This window comes from Leopardus geoffroyi, chromosome B4 (assembly GCF_018350155.1).
Source record: "Leopardus geoffroyi isolate Oge1 chromosome B4, O.geoffroyi_Oge1_pat1.0, whole genome shotgun sequence".
Taxonomy (NCBI): Eukaryota; Metazoa; Chordata; class Mammalia; order Carnivora; family Felidae; genus Leopardus; species Leopardus geoffroyi.
Window position 1 is genome coordinate 142,740,699 of NC_059341.1, and position 25,584 is coordinate 142,766,282.

Consider the following 25,584-nt stretch of genomic DNA (forward strand, 5'->3'; position numbering starts at 1 on the left):
TCTGGAAATAAATGTAAACAAGAAGTGAAAGATTTTTACATGAGAACTACAAACACTGCTGAAAGAAATTAAAGACCTAAATAAACGGAAAGAGATCCCATATTCATCGATTGGAAGACTTAATATTGTTAAGATATCAAAACAATCTTTAAAAAGAACAAAGTTGAAGGACTCATACTTCCCAAGCTCAAAATTGTGCTATGAAGCTACGGTAATTACAATAGTGTGTACTCACATAAGAATACACATCTAGACCAACAGAATAGAGAGTCCAGAAATAAATTCATATAATCATGACCAATTGATTTTTGACAAAGGTGGCAAAACCATTCAAAGAGAAAACAATAGTCTTTATAGGGGTGCCTGACTGGCTCAGCTGGTGGAGCGTGCAACTCTTAAATCTTGGGGGTTGTAAATTCGAGCCCTATGATGGGTGTAGAGATTAGGAAAAAAAAAAAAAAAAGGAATAGTCTTTGCAACAAATGATGCCAGAACAATTGGATGTCCACATGCACAGGCATGAAGTTGGACCCCTACCTCACACCATATACAAAAATTAACTCAAAATGGATCAGTGACCTAAATATAAGAGCTGGAACCATAAAACTCTTGGAAGAAAACATAAAGGTTAAGTCTTCATGACTTTGGAATTGGCAATGGATTCTTAGGTGAGCAACAAAAGGAAAAAAATTGGACTTTCATGCATCAAAGACATTATCAAGGAAGTGTAAAGACAATCTATAGAATGGGAAAAAAATAGTTGTAAATCATAAATATGATGAGGATTTAGATCCAGAATATATAAAGAATTCTTATAACTCAACAACAAAAAGACAACCCAATTTAAAAGCAGGCAAAGTATTTGAATAGATATCTCTCCAAAGAAAATTTACAAATGGCTAACAAGCATATGAAGAGATGCTCAACATCATGCCATTAGGGAAATGCAAATCAAAACCACAATGAGGTACCACTTTACAACACTAGAATGACTAAATGTGTCTTTAAAAATGGAAACTAACAAGTGCTAGCAAGGATGTGGGGAAATTGGAACCCTTGTCCATTGCTTGTAGGACAGTAACATGGTTCCACTTTGAGAAACATTGGAAGTTCCTCAAAAGTTTAAACGTGCAATTACCATATGATCCTTCAATGCCACTCCTAATTATGTACTGTACCATGGTCTGAATTATGTCCCCTTGGAATTCATGTTGAAGCCCTAACCCTCCATGTGATGGTATTTGGAGTCAAGGAATTTAGGGAGTTAATTAATGTTAAATGAGGTAGGGCCCAATCTGGATGTCAAAGGATGGTCTTTTAAGAAGGCGAAGAGAAAGAGATCTCTCTGATCACAAAGAGGTCCTGTGTGCACACAGTGAGAGGGCAGCTGCCTACAAGCCAAGAAACAAGGCTTCAGAATGAAACCAACCTTGTTGGCGCCCTTAGAGTACCCAGGCTGCAGAACTGAGAAACAAGCATCTGCTGTAAGCCTTCCGGGCAGTGGTAATTTGTGACAGCAGAAGCCTGGTGCTCATGGAAGTCCACGTACAAGCCTGTTTGTAGCAGCACTACTCATATAGCTAAGAGGTGGAAACGGCCCAAACGTCCATCAACGAATGGGGGGGTGGGGGGTGGGGTGGGGTGGTGGTGGTGGTAAACAAATGGTGGTAGATATATACAATGGAACATGATTCTGTCCTAAAAAGGAATGAAATATTTAATACATGGATGAATCTTGAAAACATTGTGCTAAGTAAAAGAAGACAGACACAAAAGGTCACAGTATATAATTCCATTTATATGAAATATTCAGGATAGGTAAATCCATAGACAGAATACAGCTTAGAATTTGCTAGGGGCTGAAGGGAGGGGGTCTGGGGGAGAAACTGCTTGATGAGCAAGGGGTTTTACTTTTGAGTGATGGAAATATTTTAGAACCAGACAGAGGTGATAGTTGCACAGCATTGAAATTGTACTAAATGGGACTGCGTCGTTTACTTTAAAATGGTTAATTTTATGTTATATAAGTTTCACCTCAATAAATTATTTAAAAAAAGATCCAGGGGTGGTGTTCCCTGTATTAGTCAGGGTGGAATGAACTTTAAGCAGCAGGTGGGTCTGAGCATGTGAAGGTGGGTGGCCATGGGTGCTTCTGGCACCCTGCCTGAGCACTCCTCCCCTGGCTGCTTTAAGTGTTGATGGATAACCCTGCCCTTTTCTCCAGAGAACTGCCCTTTGCTGACTCGCAGCAGGAGCCACTTCGCTTTGGAGGCTAGGGGCCACCACCTGCACCCCCCTCCCTGTCCCACAATAGCTGACCTCCACAAAAAGCTCCTGGTCTCTAAGTGGGACCAACTCTGAGGCAGAGGAGACAAGCTGGCCTCCCACCCTCTTCTGCTCCCCTCACTTTGGAACCTGACTCCAAATGGTTACATAAAACCAATACTGATGGTGAATTCTATGGTCTTTGAATGATATCTCAATAAAGCCATTATGTTAAAAAGATACAAGTCATTTACAACACCAAAGGTTTTTTGTTTTGTTTCATTTTCGAAATTCTTAAAGGCCCACCTCACCAGGGTAACACATTCCCCCAAATCCCAGGTCAAGTTACATCTTTTCAGTTGAAATTGTAAGAATTAGTAATTTAAAGGCAAATAAGGTTTGTTCTTGTTTCTTGTTCTTCCCAAATACACACTCATTCTTTTTAAAATGCTGAATTCCATTGAAATGGTCAGTAAAGCTGACCAGGGCTGCCCTCGCATGTCAGGTCAAGGCAACCTTCCTCCTAATCAGCTGATGATCACAAGTTCTTTCTGTGGGTTTTTGCTCAGTGAAATCCATACCCACAAGCATGCACATAACGTGTAATGTTTGTGTTAAGTCAAGCTTTACTATAAAAATGAAAGCAATGGAAACAATGCACAGGATGATCATACTCACACCAGTGAGCCCCAAGTCCAGGAGAGAAGTGGGAAAGGCAGTAGGGCAGCCCTTCTCCCTGCCCCACAAAGCAGTGCCCAAATAGTCTCAAAAAACAAGGAGGGGGGGGGGGCGGCTACGGGAAGCTCTTCTAATCCAAATAGGTGAGCCATGGTATTAAGTGTCATTAGACATGTCACCTGTTTCCCTGACTTTAATGGCCAACCTGTCCTGTGATCTAGACCTCAGTTTACCAGTGTGCTGGCAGTACCCAGGTACCCTGAGAAACATGTGGGATGAACAGCTGTCTGCTCAAAACCATTTCTAAAAAAAAGTTTGTTGGGAGACTAAAGAGGAAAAAGAATGGAGCACCCCCCCAAATCTGTAGAGGTGGGAATGGGATGGTAAGGGATTAGAAATAATTCCCTTGGTGGAAAGGCAATGAATAGGCCCTGAGGTCAGTTCTGGGAGAGAAAACACACCTCAATTTCCTTTTATTTGAGAGATACACAAAGCATGTTCCCTGAAGCTCTTCATTGCCCCCACACAACATAGGGAGGCTTCGGGTACTGATCTCTAACTCCGCTTGACGCTCTGCTTGGACTTCTCATACCTGTCGAGGGCGCTTGCTTGTGCAGACCCCATCCCTGTCCCTGAGTACGGGGGTGGGGGTGGCAACTGTGGAAAGGTCAGGTATCATGGGCCATGGAAGTGTGGGGGGGGGGGGGATGGGTGGGCTTGCAGGAGGTAGAGAGGGGGATGGCCTGCAAGAGTTTTTCAATTCAGAGCTGGAGGGTTGTTGAGGGGAGGGTATTCTGAAAGAACCCCCACCCCCCAAGTCCATGAAGAGAGGCTTCCTTCTCTCAGGAAGGGGAGAGGCTCTCAAGACTGCCACGCTGCACTTGGTCTGGCACATCTTCTTCCTTCTGCTCCAAATCAAAGTTCTGTGAACAAGGTTGCAGGTGAGGTCTGGCCCTGTACATGCCGAGCACAGCTCTGATAATTCTAGGGGCGCATGCATGATGGGCATGTGTTGCCTGAAAAGGCTGGGTTATGTTCCACATCCCTCTGAGGAGAAGCTGCTTTCCTTATCCCACCCAAAATTTTGGCCTGACCTACCTCAAGCTCCTGCAAAACCTCGTCCATGAAGTCCCGGGAGTTGTGTTTGTACGACACAGCTAATCGAATTGCATCATTGAAGAGCTGGGGGTGAGGTGGAGGTGGTGCAAGGAAGGAAAGAAGGAAGGAAGACATGGCCGTGGGTGCCAATGCCCTGTCCGTGTCGTATGTCCACCCAATACTCTACCCCTAAAGTCGGCAAGGTCACCCCTCAATTCACCTTCTCCCCATCAATGTACTTCTTCTCGCCAAGCTCAGCCCCTTACCTCCCTTACTGTCAATACAATAACCCCTTCCTGTTCTATTGCTCTGGATTGCCCACTCATAGTCCCTGCAATACCTGTCCTCTCCACCGTCCCTGTGGCCAGCCCTTCTCTTTGCAGCTTCCCTGGTCCCTTCACCATTTGGCCTTCCCTAACCTCACTAGACTACCTCTGCAGTCCACCATTACCTTCACAACATTGGTACCATCAGCAGCTGAGACAAAGTACAGGGGAAGGGAGAACTTCCTGGCAAAATTGAAGCTCTTTTGGGTCATCTTTATGTCTGCTGTAGAGAGAAGGTAAAACACTGGCCTGTCTATCAAGCGACAAGGACAGGAATTGGCAGGACAGGTCACTGGAGGCCCCCATTCCAGAAAGTGGGGCAGGCAGGGGCAATCAGGGGACATGTCCTAGAAAGAGTTCATTTAAAGGGATTTGTGTCTCAGGGAGAGGGAAGATTGCCTCAGTTGGTATCTTTACTGGCAAGAGATTGATGGCAAGCAAACAAGGGAAGGAGGACAGATCACTGAAGGTTCACTGCCCCAGGAATGGAGGAGGAAATGTGTGGTGGTGGGTCCCCCACGGAATGCTGACACGCAGATGCAGGGATGGCCCCACCATCAATTTTATTGGCCACCACGATGCACGGGATCTCTGGCCTGAACTCCCGAAGCTCTGTGTACCAGGTGCTCAGGTTCTTGTAGGTGACTTTCCTCTGCACATCGAACACCTGCAATGAACACAGGAGGGGAGAGAGCTCAGGTTGTCGGTGTCTGCACCCCACCCACACGTGATGTGCACATGCAGGCAAGCGGCCCTGTGAACAAAGGCTGCACTTGTTCCCGGCCCTCTAAGGGAAGCCCTCAGAGCCTCGGATCCAAAAGTGGTTTTTAAAATGTTTATTCCAGGGATGCTTGTGCGGCTCAGTTGGTTGAATGTCTGACTCTTGATTTCAGCTCAGGTCGTGATCCCAGGGTCATGGGACTGAGCCCTTCGTTGGGCTCCGTGCTAAGTGTGGAGCCTGCTAAGAAGTCTCTCTCTCCCTCTGTCCCTCTCTCCCGCACTCTCTAAAAATAAAATAAATCTTAAAAAAAAAGTTTATTCCTTTTCTGTTGTCACCTAATTCCATTTACCTATTTTAACCAAGTTGTATCATTGTACTAATCGTCTGTTACAAATTGTAAATTTTTGCTTTTTCTCCCCCTTAGTCCATTCTTATTTTTATTGCTTAAGCTTTGTCTTAAAATTTCTTTGTGATAATTTTAAATGCTTGTAAAATTCCCCTTTAGTTACTATTGATGTACTTTTAATTTTAAACTTTTGTTTAATCTCGTATTCATTTTGTATTTTAAACTTCCTAAAAGTAGTTTCTATCCATCATCATCATCATCATCATCATCATCATCATCATCATGAGGCAGCCGGCATCTTTCCTGCTTTGGCGGAGGAGGCAGGTGTGTCTTCGCCGCCGCCAGGCTCTGGCTGCGGAGGACTGCACAGGCTCTGGGAATCGCAGTGGTGCTTGTTCTGCAGATCCTGGGCCTGATGCTGGGAAGGTCATCCAAGCGTTCTTGTTGTCGGTAGTGGTCCACACGCAGGAGGCAGTGGGTGTTCACTGGCCAGGTCTCCACTTCACGACCACCACTAACCACCACTAACCCCTGCTGGGCCGCAGGCTCCTCCTCACAGTCTTGGGGAGAATCAGCCAGTTGTAGCGGAAGGAGCTGCGAGCCCTCAAGTGACGGGGTCGGTGCTGTGTGTCCGCTTGTCCCTCTGGATCAGGAAGCTGGAGAGTTCCACACGTCCATCCGTTGTAGGTGGCCGGAAATGGAAAGACTATCTTTTATTATTTTGTAGCTTGTAATTTGATTACCAGTTTACAACTTATAGTTTTTTACCTATTTTATTTAAAAAAAAAAAAAATTTTTTTTTTAACATTTATTTATTTTTGAGACAGCATGAATGGGGGAGGGGCAGAGAGAGAGGGAGACACAGAATCGGAAGCAGGCTCCAGGCTCTGGGCCATCAGCCCAGAGTCTGACGCGGGGCTCGAACTCACGGACCGCCTGATGGTGACCTGAGCCGAAGTCGGACGCTCAACCGACTGAGCCACCCAGGCGCCCCTACCTATTTTAAAATATTAGCAATAAACATGAACACTGCAGACTGGCTCAAAGGACAAGGGAGGCCAGAAGTCCTGAGACGCTTCAAGTTGCTGCTGCAGGGATGGAGTCCCTCCAACCCCCGTGGGAGCTCCTCAAAGGCCATCCTCCAGGATGGACTCAAAGGCCCCGGCACACAGTAGCTAGAGCTGGACGACCCTGCAACCTGCTGGAATGGCTGCTCTTACTTCCAAACCACCCAGTCCTGCATGGGACCAGATGGATCTCACCCGGGGCCAGGGGCTTGCTCTGCATGGCACTGGGCACGGGTCCCCACCCTGGAGGCAGCAGGAGGTCCCCCGGAGGTTCTTCCATGGTACCCACAGGCCCCATTTCAACAAATGACCATGCTGTCTTGAATTTAAATGACACTTGTAATGAGTCTTCTGCAATCGGCTTCACATCAGGCTGCCTCCCCTGATCACTGTCGATCACCTTTCATCCAGGTCTGGTTTCCTGAGCTGCCTCTCCTTGTTTTGAGAGCTGAGGAGGAGCTGGCTGGGACGAGGAGCAGCCCCATCAAGACTTCAAGGTGGTTCAAGGTGGAGGGTGGAAGCCTAGCTCCCTCTGGGACTAGCAGATCCCCAGGTGCTCATCACCAGGTGAGCGCTTTCTACCTGCCTGGCCCCATGCAGCAGGCACCGGCAGATACAGGCATGCAGGAATGCTGGCAGGACAGACATCCCCAGGTTTCAGAAGACAGTCCAAATGGAGCCAATGGGGAGGGGTCAGAGGCAGGAGGAGTACACTCCCAGAGAGAAAACAGAGGTGGGCTCAAAGCCCCAAATGCCAGAGCAGAATCAAAACAAATGGCTGGGCCTTGCCCTCCCAGTTCTCCAAGGTCAAAGATGTTGACTATGTGAGCCTCCAGGTGAGACTGCTGGCCTGCACTGCCCCCATCTGCCTTTCCCAGTCACCTCCTTGTTCTGTCCCCTTAAAGATACTACCTAGTATTACAATTTGGAAAACTTTAAGAGATTTTGTGTTACGGGATAGTGGAACCTGTGAATGGAGCCAGGACTCTGGGCAGGAGGCCCTAGAGACACAGCCTTGCACAGCTCTCCTGTGCTTCCCTAGCCCTCCCTCAGGCCCTCTTATGGCACTTTTTATCCTGTGGCTCTGGGGGGACCTCTGAAGACTGTTCTGGACAGCACAGAGGAAAGGGGCCACTTGGGAGCAACACCAGCTGGCAGTCAAGGGGGCCTCGAGAGCCTATCCGAGTAGGTGGCTCCATCAGGAAAGGACTGTATTTGCCTTAGATGGCATGCCTGATGCTGAGGCCCTGGGTGTGTTCCTCCCCCTGGATGGGGGTTCCTCATCCGGACCCACTTGAAGCGAAGCTCACCTGGGCCTGCTCACACTCAGAACCTCTGGAAGCACGTGTAGTTTGAAACCTCCCCAGGCTTCCCTGTTCCTCTCTCCCCCAGCACCCGGCCTTGGTGAGGAGGGCTCAGCACTGCTGGGTCACCCCTCAAGCTTGCCCAGAGGGCAGCCTGTCCACTGCCCGGCTGGTTTCATACCATGATGCAGGCGTGGGCCTTGTGGTAGTAGGAGGCATGCATGCTCTGGAACCGCTCCTGGCCGGCTGTGTCCCAAAAGTCTGCAACATGAACACAGCTCTGACTGCCTCATGGGGCCGGAGGGCAGAGAGACCCGAACACACTGAGCATCTCTGTGCAGATCTCTGTGTGCAGAAACAGAACCTGCGGGGAGGACAGGGAGGAACGAAGACCACACAGCGCGCATGTGTGCGTCATCAGGACACAACGCACCTGGGTGTGCCGTGGGAGGTGTGTGTATGGGGGTGCATGGGGGTGGGTGAGAAGAAGACACATGGGCAGGCCAGGAGGAAGGAGAATGCAGACAGGAAGTCCCAAAAGGGAGAAGGCAGGTGTCCCTGTTCTCCCACCCACAAGATGCAGGACCTTCCGAGGTCAAAACCAGGCTGATTTTCCACGTGTGTTGACCACAGATGGTAGACACAGTCAGGCAGGGTGCATGGCCTAACCAAGCAGAAGGCTATGACCTCACAATCTTAAAAGCTTTTGTGGAAGATAATATTCAGACCACAACTGTTATTTCTTTATGCTGGTTAAATTAGAATACCAGGTCAGAGAGCTGGAACGGAGGTCTTGAGTGCCTCCTCCCACCCTCCCTAGGCTCCTCTCACGGTCCTTCCTACCACCCTTAGTCTCTGCTGGGGGTCTCATTTGCTCCCTGCCTGACTCTCTCCCAGGGACTTCCATCCCCCCCCCCCTTTCCTCGCCCTTGAGAGTCTATGGCTCGGCCTTGTGCTGCTCACCCACAAGGACAGTCTTGCCGTCCACCGTGGCCGTGTGCTTGTACAGGGTCAGGGCATACGTGGACAGCTGTTGCGGCTGACTGCATTCAGGTTAAGGAAAAGAGATGAACGGAAAGGAAGGCAAGGAAGGTGCTTGGGGGGGAGGCACTGGTGTGATGAAACTGGCCCTCTCCTTTTCTTTTTGGAGTTCTTTAGATTTTAAACTGAATGAATGTGGCAGACAGGATCACTTTCAAGTATCACTGGCACAAACTCCATGGAAAGGCGAAGGGCAGGAGAGGCTGGGAGACATCCCGGCCATCTAAGTACCAGGGACAGCATGGAATGGAATTTTACAAGAGAAGCCATCATAAACAGCATCACGTACTTGGAAATGCAACCATGGGGGGCCCAGCCTCTTCATGGACGGGGCTCTTGCAGGCCAGAGAGGAAACCCAGCCTTAGGCAGCAACATGACCATTCCAGGGAAAATTAGTCTCTACAAGCTAGACAGCTGACAAGCTGTTTGCGAACTGCCTGTACCTGAAACCCCAACAAAAAGCCTGGGGGATTACTTCCTGAAGCTGCAAGATGCAGGGTGGTCGAACCAGCAAAGCTGGGATGATGCAGGGGCAGCTGCAAAGAAGCACTTGGTAGAAGGTGAAGCAAGATATACTCAGGCTCCACCTTGGGGGTCAAGGCCCAGGGCAGGAAGCAGGACACTCCAGGGCTCTTTTCTGCCACAGTTCTTAGTAGATTGACGTGGGAAGCTTTTTAAAACCATCCCAGTTGCCAGGGAGTGTCTCACTCCAAGCCTAGACCTTGTGACAATCCATAGGTGGAGGGAGCAGTTCCTGTTTTACAAAGTTCGTTCATACCAGAGAATTTTAAAGCATTAGCCCAAGCTTTGAGGTCAGAGAGGTTAAGTGACTTGCCCAAGGCCAGAGCTACTAAGGAGGAGGAGGTGGGGTTTGAATCCAGGCACGTGACCAGGTACTGTTAGCCATTCTATTGTCTTTCTGATGTAAAGCAAATGCAAATAGGACACTGGTGAGAACAGTCCTGAAGGAAACCTATGCATTCACTCACCTAGCCCTCCTCCCCAGAGCAAAGGGGTGAACGGTGAGGTTGAGTTGGCACGAGGGGAGAAGGGCCCCAGGAACAAGGAGCACTTCAAACTTTGAAGGATACAATCCATCCACGAGAAACCTCTCCATAAGTCTGTAAGGACAGTGTGCAAGGTGATCAGGGTACATCCTTCAGCCTTCCTCCTCCTTGCCCTGCGTCATAACCCCTGTCCAGGCTGACAAGCTGGGGCCATTCATTCCACAGCCACACAGTTTCCTTTTAGGACAATGCCCAGGAACTGCCCCCCAACCCTCTTCTTGACTCCCCTTATGTGCCCGGCATCCCTTAGTTGTAACACCAATCCAGCACCCACAGCTGCTTTGCCGGAGGGCAGGGACCCCACCTTCCTTCTTTTGGAGCACCACAACAGCTGGTAACCTATATTAGTTGAAGGGATAAAGACCAATCTTTGGAGCTCTGCCATATGTCTACACTGGAGAAGTCTGTGTGAACCATGAACTCAATAAATCTAAAAGTGAGTTTGTTTAACCCACTCATCCTGTCCTTGTTCCTGAATTGTCTAGTTAGTGGCATCACCCCATTCTCCAAGTCTGGAACCTGGAATCAGCATTACTAGCCCCTCATAACAAAACAGGCTACCTTACCACAAGTTCATATACCAGTCCACGCGAGGCTCTCAGACCCACTGTTCCTGCCTCTGCACACTACTGACAAACACCACGATCCCTGCTTTATGCCTAGGAAACTGACAGCAGGCAGACTGTGCCCTCTGCCCAAGAGCCATTCCCCTAACATTCTGCAGGTCCTCCAGGGCTTTGCTCAAATGTCACCTGAGCAGTGGGACCTTCCCTGGTGATCTTACTTGTAATAGGCAAGTTCTATCTTACCTTGTACTCTGTCTTACCCTGTAGGTGATACCAACAGAAACACTCAGTATTTTACTTATTGACAGTTTACCTCTCTCGACTAGAATGGGAGGCCACAAAAGCAATTTTAGTTTACTGCTGCACAGCCAGTGCCTAGGACAAAAAACATTTAGACTATGACTAGCATGCAAACACCACAGGAAAAACTGTAGCCTCAGTGGGGAGCTTAGATTGCCACCCTTGGGGGGGTACCTCAACAACATTACCAAGCTGTCCTAATAGGGAGCTGGAACTTTCCTCTCCACCATATGGCAATGAGACACCCCCCCGCTGCCGCCACCCCATAGTGCCAGTGGAGACCACAGGTGCTGCCTCCCCCCTTCTTCTACTGAAGCAATGCTGCAGGAAGCCAGCTAAAACAGAAGGTTCAAATAAGATTCAGAGTCTCGTAACATGACCTTCAAAATATCCAAGTTTCTTCCAAAAATCATTCATCATATTAAGAATCAAGGAAGACCTCAAAGTGAATGATAAAGGTAATCAATAAATGCCAACACTGTGCTGGTACACATGTTCAAATTATTTGTCAAAGTTTTTGAAGTAGCCGTCATAAATGAGCAACTATAGATGTGCTTGAAACAAATGAAAATACAGAAAGCCTCAATAATGGGCCAATTCCTAAAAGCACAAACAAGCAAAACTAACCTAGTAAGAAAGAGATCATTTGAATAGCTCTGTAACTATAAATCTCTAGGCCCAGATGGTTTCAGGGTAGAATTCTGCCAAACACTGTAAGAATTAATATCAATTTTGCACAATCTCTTCCAGAGAACAGAAGAAGAGGGAATTCATTTTATGAAGTCACTTTATCCTGATATCAAAATCAGTCAAAGACAGTACAGGAAAAGAAAAACAACCCTACAGACCAATATCTTCCATGAATATAGCATCAACAAATTATTAACAGAATTCAGGAACATACAAAAGAAGTTATACACCATGACCAAGTATGATGCATTTCAGGCGCGCAAGACTAGTTCGATATCTGAAAATCAATGAATGCAATCTAACATATTAACTGCCTAAAGAAGAAAATCACAGGATCATATTGACTGATGGAGAAAATGCATCTGCAAAACTCAACATCCATTCTCGATAAAAAAAAAATAAGAATCGAGGGGAATTAGTATGTTGAAAAGTACAAAATACTGATGAAAAAAATTAAAGATCTGAATAAATGGAGAGACATACTATGTTTATGGACTGGAAAACTCAATAAAAAAAACGATGTCAATTCTCCTAAAATTGATATACAGCCTTAACGCAATGCCTATTAAAATTCTAGCAAGATGTTTTATAGGATCGTCAAGATTGCATACAACTTATGTAGGCAGGCAAAGGAATTAGAAAAGCTAAAACAAATGTGAATAAGGATAAAATGGGAAGAACCAGTCTACCCAATTTTAAGACTTACTATAGCTACTGTAAGCAAGATGTGTGGTACTGGCAGCGGGACAGACACACAGACTAATGGAATACAAGGAAGAACCCAGAAATAGTCTCACAGAAGTAAAGCCAACTGGCTTTTCACAAGAGTGCAGAAGGCAATGGAGGAATGACAGTCTTTCAACAAATGATGCTGGGCCAAGTGAGTATCTACAAAGGAAAAAATAAACCTTTACCCCAAACCCTCATACCTTAAACAAAAGTTAATTCAAAATTGACCACAGATAGGGGCGCCTGGGTGGCTCAGTCGGTTAAGCGTCCGACTTCAGCTCAGGTCACAATCTCACGGTCCGTGAGTTCGAGCCCCGCGTCGGGCTCTGGGCTGATGGCTCAGAGCCTGGAGCCTGCTTCTGATTCTGTGTCTCCCTCTCTCTCTGCCCCTCCCCCCATTCATGCTCTGTCTCAAAAATAAAAAAAAATAAACGCTAAAAAAAATTAAAATAAACAAAATTGATCACAGACTTAAACGTAAAATGTAAAAATACAAAGCTTTTACAAGAAAACACAGGAAAAAGATCTTTGGGACCCAGGGCTTGGTAGAGATCAAAGTCCATGACTTCAGTAACATCAAAAGCATGATCCATAAAAGAAACAAATGGACTTCATGAAAAGTAGAACCTTCTGCTCTATGAAATAGCTTGTTACAAGACAGTAGAAGACAAGCTCTCAACAGGAGAAAATGTTTGCAAAGAGCACATCCAGCAAAGACCAGTACCTGGAAAAATAATAGCCAAAACTCTACAATGAAAAAAAACTCTCAATTAGAAAATGAGCAGAAGGCGTGAAGAGACACGTAACCAAAGAGGAGATGTTCTACATCACCAGGCATTAGGGACACGGAGAGTAAGACCATGCTGAGCTATCACTACATGCCTGCCACGATGGCTAAGATAAAAATTAGCAATAACAGTAAATGTTGGCAAGGATGCAGAAAAAACTGCATCTTTCACACATTACTGGTGGGAAAACAGCCATTTTGGAAAATAATTTTATTTCTTTTTTAAAACATTTATTTATTTAAATTCAAGTTAGTTAACACACAGTGTAGCACCGGCTTCAGGAGTAGAACCCAGTGATTCATCTCTTACATATGACACCCAGGGCTCATCCCAACAAGTACCCTCCTTAATGCCCATCACCCATCTAGCCCATCCCCCACCCACTTCCCCTCCAGCAACCCTCAGTTTGTTCTCTGTATTTAAGAGTCTCTTATGGCTTGCTTCCCTCTGTGTTTTTATCTTATTTTTCCTTCCCTTCCCCTATGTTCATCTGTTGTTTCTTAAATTCCACATAGGAGTGAAATCGTGTGGTATCTTTCTCTGACTTATTTTGCTTAGCATAGTACCCTTTAGTTCTATCCACGTTGCTGCAAATGGCAAGACTTCATTCTTTTTGAATGAAATTCTTTTAGTCTTCTTTTAGTATTCCATTGTATATATACATACCACATCTTCTTTACCCATTCCTCAGTCAATGGACATTTGGGCTCTGTCCATAAGGTGGCTGTTGTTGATAGCACTGCTGTAAACATTGAGGTGCATGTGCCCCTTCAAATCAGCATTTTTGTATTCTTTGGATAAATACCTTGTAGTTTCTTAACAAATCAAACATATACTCACTGTATGGTCTAGCCATGAAATGAAATAAAAACTTACATCCGTGCCAAAACCCACACATGTGTTCACAGCAACTTCATGTGTACTAGCCAAGACCCAGAATTAACTGAAATGTCACTTAACAGGTGACTGGAAAAGTCTGGAAAACCACACCGTGGCCATCTACCATGAAATACTATTCAGCAACAAAAAGGAGCACACTCTTGATAGTGCAACAACTTGGATGGGTTGTAAGGACATTATGCTGAGTGAAAAAGGTCACAGGTTGTATAATTCCATTTACACAATGTTGCCAAAATGACACGATTATAGAGATGGAGAATAAATTGGCGGTTACAGGGGTTAGGGATGGTGGAAAGTGAGGTGGGGTGGGTGTGACTATAAATGGGTAGAATGACCAAAGTTTTGTATCTTAATTCCATTGATAGTTGCATAAATCTGCACATGTGATAAAATGACACAGAATTATACATGCATCAAACCAATGCCAATTTTCTGATTTTGATAATGTTCTACAGTAACTTAAGATACTATCATTGAGGAAGCTGGGTGAAGGGTGCACAGGCCCTCTCTGTACACTCTGTGCAACATCCTGTGAATCTGTATTATTCCAAAATGAAAAGAGAAAAAAAAGCAAAACAGAGAGGGACAAAAACCACAAGAGACCCTTAAATACAGAGAACTGAGGCTTGCTGGAGGGGAGGTGGGTGGGGGATGGGCCAGATGGGTGATGGGCATGAGAGAGGACACTTGTTGGGATGAACACTGGGTGTTATATATGTAAGTGATGAATCACTGGGTTCTACTCCTGAAACCATTATTACACTGTATGTTAACTAACTTGGATTTAAATTTTAAAAAAAGGCAAACAAAACCACAGATTGGGAGATGTCTGCAATGCTAGTAACTGACAAGCATGAATACACAGAAAATATGAACAGCTCTGATACGCAAGTGAGAGAGCACACAGACAGCCTGTGCACTAAGAATACAAACAGGTGAATGGCTAATGAACATATAAAAAAGATGCTCAGTGTTTTAATAATTTAATAATTTTAACGCAAATTAAAATGAAGTAGCTTTCACATCCCTTCAGACTGGCACAATTCAGAAAGTCACATGACACTGAATGTTGGGGATTTTGTACTGTGCTGGCAGCAGCATAAATTTAATATAACTATTTTGGAGAGCAATTTGGATATCTCAATGTTTGAGGTAATCTTAAAACTAGGCCATTTCACCCCAGGCCTAAGTGTGGGCCCAAGATGGTAGGCACAAAAATATTCACGGCAGTATTGTATTTAATATCATAAAAATGATAACATTGGAAATGTTCTTCAACAGAAGAGTAGACGATTTTAGTACAAACTAGTTAAAAACAAATTTACTAAGTTGCTTACCACTTAGCAGATACTATGGTACGTGTCATGACATAACACTGAACAAAACACATGAAGATCCCTGTCAAGACAGACAATAAATAAGCCCTTAAAATACATGCAACCACATGTGTGGTCATTGCATTTAGGACAAAGGCATCGCTATAGTTGAGTGGGGTTAACCGTTTCATCAATTAAGCATGTGGGAGCAATTGAGATCTGTACCGGGAAGAGATGAACCTTGAGGCCGTTAATGAAATGGGGAAGTAGGAGGTTCTAGGGGGGCCAACCCCCACCTGAAATATCCAGTAAACTGGAAAAGATGATCAGAACCAACCAATTCAGAACTCCGGAACCTGAGTGGACACACAGAAGCAGGACAGCACTAGGTGGCAACAGAGTGCTGATCCCCGTAGAAGGGCAACGTGCGTCAACCAGCGGCAGCTGCCCATCCCTCAGGCCTGCCGCACCAACTTGGTGAGCTGTGCTCCAAGGTTCTGGCTACGGTCTGGGGTGCCGGAGAGATACTGCCCTCAATAAGTCTGGGTCACATGTTTTGCTCAATTAGGTCTCAGCTCTCTCAGGCTTCAGGTTTCCCGTGCTGGTGTATATTGGAGATTTCAAGGGCTAGGAAGATCTTAGTTTTTCTTTCTATTTTTGGAGCCAGAAGTTTAAGGAAATCTTTGTCAGGTCACTATCTGACCACAGATAATAGAACAGAAACATCAGTGACCACACACAAGGAATACACACTTTGTGAAAATAGTCTGGAAAAATTACAAATAGACAACTCTAGCCCCAAACAAGGGGAAATCAGCAATGCCTGAAGAGTGGGAGAATCTGATTTTTAAAGTTGTCACATTAAAACACTCAGACTGTCTAATTCTCATCAAAACAACTCCAAAGCTTATAAAGAAATGAGAAGATATGACCCATTCTCATGAAAATAAGAATCTGACAGAATCAGCCCCAAAAGAAATGCAAACATTGGAATTACTCATCAATTATCAAAATTGAGTATCTTAAATATGCTCAAAGGGCTAAGGGAATTCATGGACAAAGAATTAAAGAAATCAGGAAATGATACATGAATAAAATGAGAATATTAAAAAAGAGATAAAAATTATGAAAAGGAACCCAACAAAACTTCTGGAGCACAAAAGCACATTAATTACAATGAAAACAAAACAAAACAAAATAACCTCACTAGAGGGTTTCAACAACATATTTGAGCAGGCAGAAGACAGGGTCAGCAAACTTGAAGATAAGGTGGTTGAAATTATCCAGTTGGAGAAGCAGAAGAAAGAAAGAATAAAAATGAGCAGGGCCTAAGGAACGTGTGGGACAACACAAAGCAAACTAACATATGCATCGTAAAGAAAAGAGAGATCTGAAGAAACAATGGCTAAAAACTTCCTAAACTTGACACGAGACATGAATACACACACCCAGAAAGCTTCACACATTCCAAGCACGATAAACCCGGAGATCCACATCGAGACACATCATAGGCAAACTGTTGAACCCTAAAGACAAAATCCTCAATAAGACAAACAGCCCCTTTCTCATCAGACACCACTGAAGTCAGAAGGCAGTGGGATGACATACTTAAAAGGTCCTGAAAGAAAAAAGCTGTCAACCAGGATTTCTATATCCCGAAAACTATCCCTCAAGAATTAAGAAGTTAAGACATTCCCAGATAAAGATAAGCTGATGAAGCTCATTACCAGTGAACTTGCCCTACAAGAAATGCTAAAGTGAGTCTCTTTTAGGTTAACACAAAAGGGCACTAGATGGTAATTGGAAGTTGTATGAAGAAGTAAAGATCTTCAGTAAATGTACCTATGTAGGTAAATATAAAAGCCAGTATTCTTGTACTTTTGGTTTGCAACTCCCCTTTTTCCTATATGATTTAAAAGGCAAATACAGGGGTACCTGGGTGACTCAGTTGGTTAAGCGTCCGATTTCAGCTCAGGTCATGATCTCAAGGTTCGTGAGTTTGAGCCCCGTATCAGGCTCTGTGCTGACAGCTCAGAGCCTGGAGCCTGCTTCTGATTCTGTGTCTCCCTCCCTCTCTCTGCCTCTCCCCGGCTTGTGCTCTGTTTCTGTCTCTCTCAAAAATAAATAAACATTAAAAAAATTTTTAAAGGCAAATACATAAAACAATAACTATAAATCTCAGTTAATGAGCACTGAACATATAAAGATGCAGTCTGTAACAAACCAATACGAAGGTCTGGGATGGAGACATCTAGGAACAGAGTGTTGGTGTACTACTGTAACAAACTGGTAATATTTAAATAGGTTGTTATAAGTTTAAGATGTTAATTGTAGTCTTCAGGGCAACCACTAAGAAACAATTAAAGAATTATACAAAAAAAGGGAAAAGAGAATCAAAATAGCACACTGCAAAAAAAAAAATCAATAAAAAAAATATTAAAGTAATTGAGGAAAACAACCAAAAGACACAGAAAACAAACAGCTAAATGGCAGAAATAAGCCCTTCTTTACCAGTAATTGCTTCAATTACTGTTGTTTCAAATGTCCATGGATAAAGCTCTCCAATTAAGAGTGAGAATACTGGCAGAATACATGAAAATACCTGATCCACGCATGTACTATCTGTAAGAGACTCACTTTAGACCCAAAGTCACAAAAAGGTTGAAAACAAAAGATGAAGATAATCCATGCAAACAGTATCTAAAAAGGAGCTCGAACAGCTGTACTAGAGTCAGACAAAATAAACTTTCAGTCACAAGTTATAAAACAAAGAAGGACATTACACATTGATAAAAGTTTTTTTAATCTACCAAGGAAATATAAAAGTTATAAACATATATGCACCTAAAAACAGAGTTCCCAAATACAGGAAGCAAACACTGATAAAAGTAAAGGGAGCTGTAGCTAGCTGCACGAGAACACACTAAGATCTCAAACCCCACTGTCAGCAATGGGGAGAATGGCTGAGGCAGAACCACAAGGAAACCAAGGACTTGAAGAATAGCACACACCAGTCAGACCTAACACACATACAGAGCACACTACGCCTAACAGCAGCAGCACATGTCTCTCAAGTGAACATAGGTGATAACATAAAACAAGTCTTAATAAAATTAAAAAGACTGAGATCATAGGAAGCATCTTTTCCAATAGAATGGAAGGATACCAAAAATAATAGCAAGAGGAAAACCAGAAAATTCACAACTATGTGGAAATTAAACAACACAGTATTAAACAAGCAAAAGGTCTAAGAAGAAATCATAAGGACAATTAGAAAATGTCTTGAGACTTGGGGTGCCTGGGTAGCTCAGCCAGTTAAGTGTCTGACTTTGGCTCAGGTCATGACAGTGTCTGACTTTGGCTCATGTCTGTGAGTTCTGTGCTGACAGCTCAGAGGCCTGGAGCCTTCTTCTGATTCTGTGTTTTCTTCTCTCTCTGCTCCTCCCCCACTCACGCTCTGTCTGTCTCTCTCTCAAAAATAAATAAACATTAAAAAAAAAAAAAAAAAGAAAATGTCTTGAGATGAATGAAAATGAAACACAGCAAACCAAAACTTAAGGATGAAGCCAAAGATGTGCCAAGAGCAAAATTTATACCCGTTAAGCACATACCTTAAAAATGAACAAAGAGGGGCGCCTGGGTGGCGCAGTCGGTTAAGCGTCCGACTTCAGCCAGGTCACGATCTCGCGGTCCGTGAGTTCGAGCCCCGCGTCAGGCTCTGGGCTGATGGCTCAGAGCCTGGAGCCTGTTTCCAATTCTGTGTTTCCCTCTCTCTCTGCCCCTCCCCCGTTCATGCTCTGTCTCTCTCTGTCCCGAAAATAAATAAACGTTGAAAAAAAAAAAAATTAAAAAAAAAAAAATGAACAAAGATCTCAAATCAATGACAAACTACACCTTAAAACACTAGACACAAAAGAGCAAACTAAACACAAGCTCATGAGAGGAAGGTAGTAGTAAAGATTTCAGTGAAGATAAACAAAATAGAGACTAAAAAGACAATGGAGAAACCCCTGAAACAATAATTAGGTCTTTGACAAGATCAACAAAATCAATAAACCTTTAGCTGGGCCAAGGAAAGAGAGAGAAGGCAAAATCTGATCAAAATCAGAACTGGGGACACTAACATCAATTTTACAGAAACAAAAACCATGATAAGAGAATCCCATGGTGACGCCTGGGTGACTCAGTCGCTTAAGTGTTGGACTCTTGACCTTGGCTTAGGTCATGATCTCATGGTTTGTGAGTTCGAGCCCCATGTCGGGCTGTGTGCTGACGGCATGGAGCCTGCTTGGGATTCTCTCTCCCCAGCTCTCTCTTTCTTGCCTTCCCTGCTTGCGGGCTCTGCCTCTCAAAATAAATAAACTTAAAAAAAAAAAAGAGACTACCATGAATAACTGTATGCCAACAAACTGGATACTCTAGAGGAAATGCACAAATTTCTAGAAATATGCAAACTACCAAGCTGATATAAGAAGAAACAGAGAATCTGAATGGACTATACCAAGTAAGCAGTATCCAAAAATCTCCCATAAAGAAAGGGCCAGGACTGGATAGCTTCACTGCTGAATTCTACCAAGCACTTAATGAATTAACACCAATCCTTCTCAAACTTGTCCAAAAAATTGAAGAGGAGGGGCATTTCCTAATTCTTTCTAGGAGGCCAACATTACCCTGATTCCAAAGCCAGACAATGACATACAAGAAAAACAAACAGTATCTTTAAACATAGATGTAAAAATCTTCAACACAGCAATAGCAACCAAATTAATATTAAAAGGATCATATATCATGCTTGCTTCAGCAGCACATACACTAAAAAAAGGATCATATACTGTGACCAGGGGAGATTTCTCTTGGAATTTACGGGTGGCTCAATGTAGGAAAAAACACACCATATTAACAGACTGAAGGAAAAATCCTACCTATTCTCAATAAATGCATAAAAAGCATTTGCCAAAATTGACACCATTTCATGACAAAAACACTAAATTACTAGCAATAGAAGGTATTTCCTCAACAGGATAAAGGCCATATATGAAAAAACTGTAATAAACATCATACTTAATTGTGAAGGACTAAAAGCTTTTCCCTTAAGATCAGAAACAGGAGAAGGATCCGACTTTTGCCATTTCCATTCAACACAGCCGTAGAAGTTCCAGTCCAAGCGCTATGGGGAGAAAACAGCCATTCTGAGCTGCTGCTCAGGCATCTGACAAACAGGACAAGGCTGCTCACACCGAGGCTCGAAATGCAGATAAGAACCTGAGCTTAGGATGCCCGCCCAAGTTCCCACTTTGTTTTTCCCTGGCACCTTCTAAAATAACCACTTAGGGAGTGCCTGACTGGCTCAGTCATAGAGCACGTGACTCTTAAATCTCAGGCTTGTGAATTCAAGCCCCACACTGGGCATGGAGCCTCCTTCAAAAAATAAGTAAATTATTTATTTATTTATTTTTAAACAGCCACTTAGATTTGAGCCTGCAAAAAGTGAGTGACCTCCACCCCCAAACACCTTATAAGTGCTTGCTGGTGACCCAGGATGGAGGGCTGCCCTTCCCCTGGCTCATTTCACTCCCACTTCTGGGATCCGTAAGTAATAAATCTTGGGACTTTTTCTTGTGGGTGTATTGAAAGTGCACCTTCAGTCAAAACAAGCCCAGGGCTTTCACTTCCCCAAAGTGGGAGCTCAGGGCTGGCTTATACCTCTCATCCACCCTTATCCATCAGGTCATAGCTGGTATATTCTTTTTTTTTTTTTTTTTTTAATGTTTATTTAGAGAGAATCCCAAGCAGGCTCCATGTTGTTAGTGCAGAGCCTGACGTGGGGCTCAATCCCATGAACTGTGAGATCATGACCTGAGCTGAAATCAAGAGTCAGACGCTCAACTGACTGAGCCACCCAGGTGCTTAAGTCAAATACACCAGCTGCAAGAAGCCCCTAACACAGGCACCTTTGCAAGAAAAGGAAATAAAAGGCATCCAAATTGGAAAGATGGAAGTAAAATTATTTCTATTTAAAGATAATGATTTTATACATAGAAAACGCTAAAAAGTCCACAAAAACAGTAATAGAGCTAATAATTCAGCAAAGCTGCAAGATATAAATTCCACACACAAAAATAGTATTTCCATACACTGGCAATGAAAAGGGAATTTAACCAAGGAGACATAATACTTGTACACTAAAACTATAAAACACTGCTGATGGGGCGCCTGGGTGGCGCAGTCGGTTAAGCGTCCGACTTCAGCCAGGTCACGATCTCGCGGTCCGTGAGTTCGAGCCCCGCGTCAGGCTCTGGGCTGATGGCTCAGAGCCTGGAGCCTGTTTCCGATTCTGTGTCTCCCTCTCTCTCTGCCCCTCCCCCGTTCATGCTCTGTCTCTCTCTGTCCCAAAAATAAATAAACGTTGGAAAAAAAAAAAAAAAAAAACACTGCTGAAAGAAATTAAACTAGACATAAATAAATGTAAAGATATCAGTGTTCATGGATTTGAAGGCTTACTGTTGTTAAGTAGATAACACTACCCAAACCAATCCACAGATTCAATGCAATCCTTATCCCAATCCCAATGACATTTTTGCAAAATAAAAGAACATATCCCAAAATTCATATGGAATTTCAAGGGATCCCAAGTAGCCAAAACAATCTTGTGAAAGAATAACAAAATTGAGGGACTCACATTTCCCTGAGGTCAAACCTTCACACAAAGCTATAATACTTAAAATAGTGTGGTACTGGCACAAATAATATGAACATACAGACCAACTGAATAGACACTTGAGAAATAAACCTTCACATACACGGTCAACTGATGTCTGACAAGGGTGTCAGGACCATTCAATGTGGGGGGAAGCATTGTCTCTTAAACAAATGATGCTGGAAAAACTGGATATTGCCATGCCAAAGAATGAAGGTGAGTCCCTTCCCTCACACCATATACAAAAGTTAACTCAAAATGGATCAAAGACCTAAACTTAGGAGCTGAAACTATAAAACTTTTATTTTTTGTTAACATTTGTTTATTTGAGAGAGAGTGTGCATGTGAATAGGGGAGGGGCACAGAGAGAGAGAGAGAGAGAGAGAGAGAGAGAGAGAGAGAGAGAGAATCCCAAGCAGGCTCTATGCTCAGCCTGGAGCCCAATGTGGGGCTTGATATTACAACTGTGAGATCATGAACTGAGCTGATATAACGAGTCAGACGCTCAACCGACTGAGCCATCCAGGTGCCCCAAAGTATAAAACTTCGAGAAGAAAACGTAGGATCGTATCTTAATGATACTCCCCTAAGAGCAGATATATAGACCAATGGAACAGAATAGAGAGCCCAGAAATAAGCCCACACATATACGGTCAAATATTTCATCAGAGAACTAAGATTATACAATGGAGAAAGGATGGGGGCACAAGCAGGAGCGAAGGAAAAGCCCCCCTCAGGAGGCAGTGACCAGATCTGAGGACGCCTGCTCACAAGCAGTGGAAGAACTACATCATTAGAGTCCACCCTCAACAGAGGCTTGGGGGGCCAGAAACACAGGTGCAAACAGGAAATGGAATCAAGAGGCACGAATGTGCTGTGTGAACAAGAAAGGCATTTCAGAGAAAGTCCGGTGCTTGGGGCGGCCCCAGTGGCCAACACTGTGGTAATCGATGAAGTCTTGTATTACTACTTTGTGTTTGTCATCCTAAGTGAGGCTTGTAAGAAACTGGCATTGAACTTGGGGCTGGGCAGCACCAAGGAAGCTGGCAAGGTGGCCATCTTGGGGCTCACACCAAGCTACACTCTCTACAGCCCCCATCAGCTAATGAGCTGACAGCTTGCTCCCTGCCTGCCTGCCATTCCTGCTCCCTGTGTGCTGGCAAATACTAAACTTGGTTGGGGAAAAAGGGGGTGTTATTTACTATGTAATCTCCCCATGCTACAACACTCACCCACATTTTCGTTGTACAGGCATGTTGTTGAGGACGGTCAGAGTCACTGCAAGACGCTAAACTAGAGCTGCAGTGTGTACGTATGGGGTAGGGCAGAGAGAATGTGAATTCATGAAGATGGCCTAAAAACCAACAAAGCCCTTGGAATCAAAGGGTAAGGTAATAAATGATGAAGCTGGAAGACAAGGTAGATCTGGAGCACCTAGGAGACAAGACTCAAGCTGAGAAGGCGGAATGGGAGGTGTGGGATCTGCCAGCATCGTAGAGCCCCTCCTCAACCCTACAGGTGGGAGTCCCAAACTGTGCACATGGGCACTGGAGCCAGTTATGATGCAGCCAGTCTCCACACTGATCACAGCCAGTCGTCATTTCTTTCTACTCTGCTTAATCTGGATGGGTTCCTCCAAGAAAGCATCTGCACCACTTCTAATCAATCTGTCACCGGGTCTCCATTCCCACTGTTTCTGCCTCACACACTCGCCCACACAGCACATGCAGGATCCCCTGGCTCTGATGTCCTCACCCTGGACTGCTTCAGTAGTCTCCAGGGTGACCTGCCCATATCTGCTGCTAGGACTCATGGAAAAAGCTTGATTTATTCAGTCCTTATGACTTGCTCCCCCCTCCTGCAACACACACAGCTGCTGCTGTGTTCCCCCTCACCCCCCCCCCCCCCAACCTGGGCTCTAACCAAGACTATTCCCTACCACCCCTACGGAAGTCATGATCCTCTGTGCCTCCAGCAGGTTTTTCTAATAACCCTGACCTGTGCTGGGACTGGTCTTTCTTCCCTCATCTCCCAACATACTTGGATTTGCCCACAGCGCTGTCTCCTAGGCAGATGATCTTCACGTTGTCATCAGCATCATATTTCTCTTGGTCGAGCTCACAGGGTTTGGCTATGTCGCTGGCCATTGGCTCCCGGCTCCTGGCTGTTCAGCCTGGGGTAGGTGTGTGTGTAGGGGGTCTTGTCACTGTCTGGGAAGTTCAAGAAGAGGCTGTTGTTAAAATGATGGGAAGTTTCCAAATCTATTTCTTCCTCTTCCTGGACTGGGGAGAGAAGGAGCTGATGAGAGCAGGGCCCAAGGACGCACTTACATCCTTCTCTACTCACCACCAACCTGGCTGTCACTTGCTTCACTGTGGGGTTGTAATCTTGTCCCCACCCAAATCCTCTTCAGGTGGTGGACCCTATGTCATCTCTCTACTACAGCTATGTTCACGGCCACACCTTCCACTCCCACCTCAAAAGACAGTATTTTACAAACTGTACATAGACAAGTTTCTCACTGGTAAAACAAGGACAAAAACCAGTGCCCATGTCATACAATCAGTGTGAGACAGAGACAGTCCTCTGTAAACCTGAGCTCTTCTCACTGAACGACAGCCCACACAGCCAGAGACACCTAATGTGCATTCCTGACCACCCACCTCATGCCTCTCACCTCCCCTTCACTTTTCACCCTGCTTCAATCAGTAGCTGTTTCTTCCTCTCTCACTGTGGACATTCCACAGACCCTCTTCTCTAAGGTTATTTCAAGTATCTTCTAAATGCTGACGATGCCAAATCTGTACCTACACCAAGATTGCTTCTCTTGGCAGCAGACTCAAGTAGGCAACTGCCTACCAGACTTGGGACTAGTAGATTCTGCCACACAGGGACAAATAACATGTGAAAACACAAATACTTAAGTCCTGCCCACCCCAAACATCAATCCTCACATCCCTCATCTGTACAAGACAGTGCCGGCCACCCAGTGACAACATCTAGGTGTGACATCATCTCTAGCTCTGTTCTTTCCTCACTCCCAAACAGAACCTTTAAAATTGTACTGAGAATGTACAATAGTCCAGACTCTGAGGTAATTAGGCACACAGAAATGACGCCATAGGCTCTTACTGAGCATTCACCATGAGCAGACCTTGTGCTGGGTTCAGAAGAAAGGAGACACGATGTTGGCAGTCTACTGTGGCAAGAGCGACGGCAAGGGTGTGAATACCGTGGAGGGTGTAAAATACCAACAGGATCCCGAGTTTCCCTGATTGTACCACTGCAGTGCCATTGCCTCTCCTCAGGTAGGTACTGAGCCTTGTTTACCCAGGTACCCTCGGCCTCATGAGCAGTGCCTGGGAAGTGGCAGATGCTTGGTAAGCATAATGAAGGGGTGCCCCTTCCACTTCCACCCTGGAGCAGAGTGACCTGTTCCAAAGCCAAACCCAACCCTGTTAACTTCAAGCTCGAAGAGTTTCAATGGTTGTCACTGTCCTCACCATCCAGTGCGCAAGCTTTCATTCAATTTTTTTTTTTTTTTTTTTTGGCATTCAACACATCTCGGAACCAACCTTCCCTGTTAGGCTGGACTGCCCTCGCCCCCAGATCGCTGCGTGCACCCAACGACGCGTCCTTCTCCTGCCTAGGGCCTAGGGATGGTGGGTCCCAACGCTGAGCCTG

The 25,584-nt window shown here is 44.8% G+C and overlaps 1 protein-coding gene across 3 annotated transcripts; it reads right to left on the reverse strand.

Annotated features, from left to right (window-relative positions):
• Positions 1 to 1,777: 1,777 nt before the first annotated feature.
• RABL2B (RAB, member of RAS oncogene family like 2B) lies at positions 1,778 to 25,584 on the reverse strand. 3 transcript variants are annotated; one of them, XM_045463251.1, is made up of 9 exons: positions 25,476 to 25,584; positions 23,941 to 24,110; positions 9,939 to 9,968; positions 8,769 to 8,848; positions 7,987 to 8,066; positions 4,923 to 5,034; positions 4,493 to 4,587; positions 4,042 to 4,125; positions 1,778 to 3,866 (listed from the first exon to the last, which is right to left on the reverse strand). In XM_045463251.1, exons 2-9 carry the CDS (start codon positions 24,045 to 24,047, stop codon positions 3,786 to 3,788), a joined length of 669 nt encoding a protein of 222 aa, XP_045319207.1. In that variant the 5' UTR covers positions 24,048 to 24,110; positions 25,476 to 25,584; the 3' UTR covers positions 1,778 to 3,785. The 3 variants fall into 3 exon arrangements, with proteins under 3 accessions (XP_045319207.1, XP_045319205.1, XP_045319206.1); XM_045463249.1 differs by having other exon boundaries at positions 4,493 to 4,590; XM_045463250.1 differs by lacking the exon at positions 25,476 to 25,584 and adding an exon at positions 25,055 to 25,168 and having other exon boundaries at positions 4,493 to 4,590.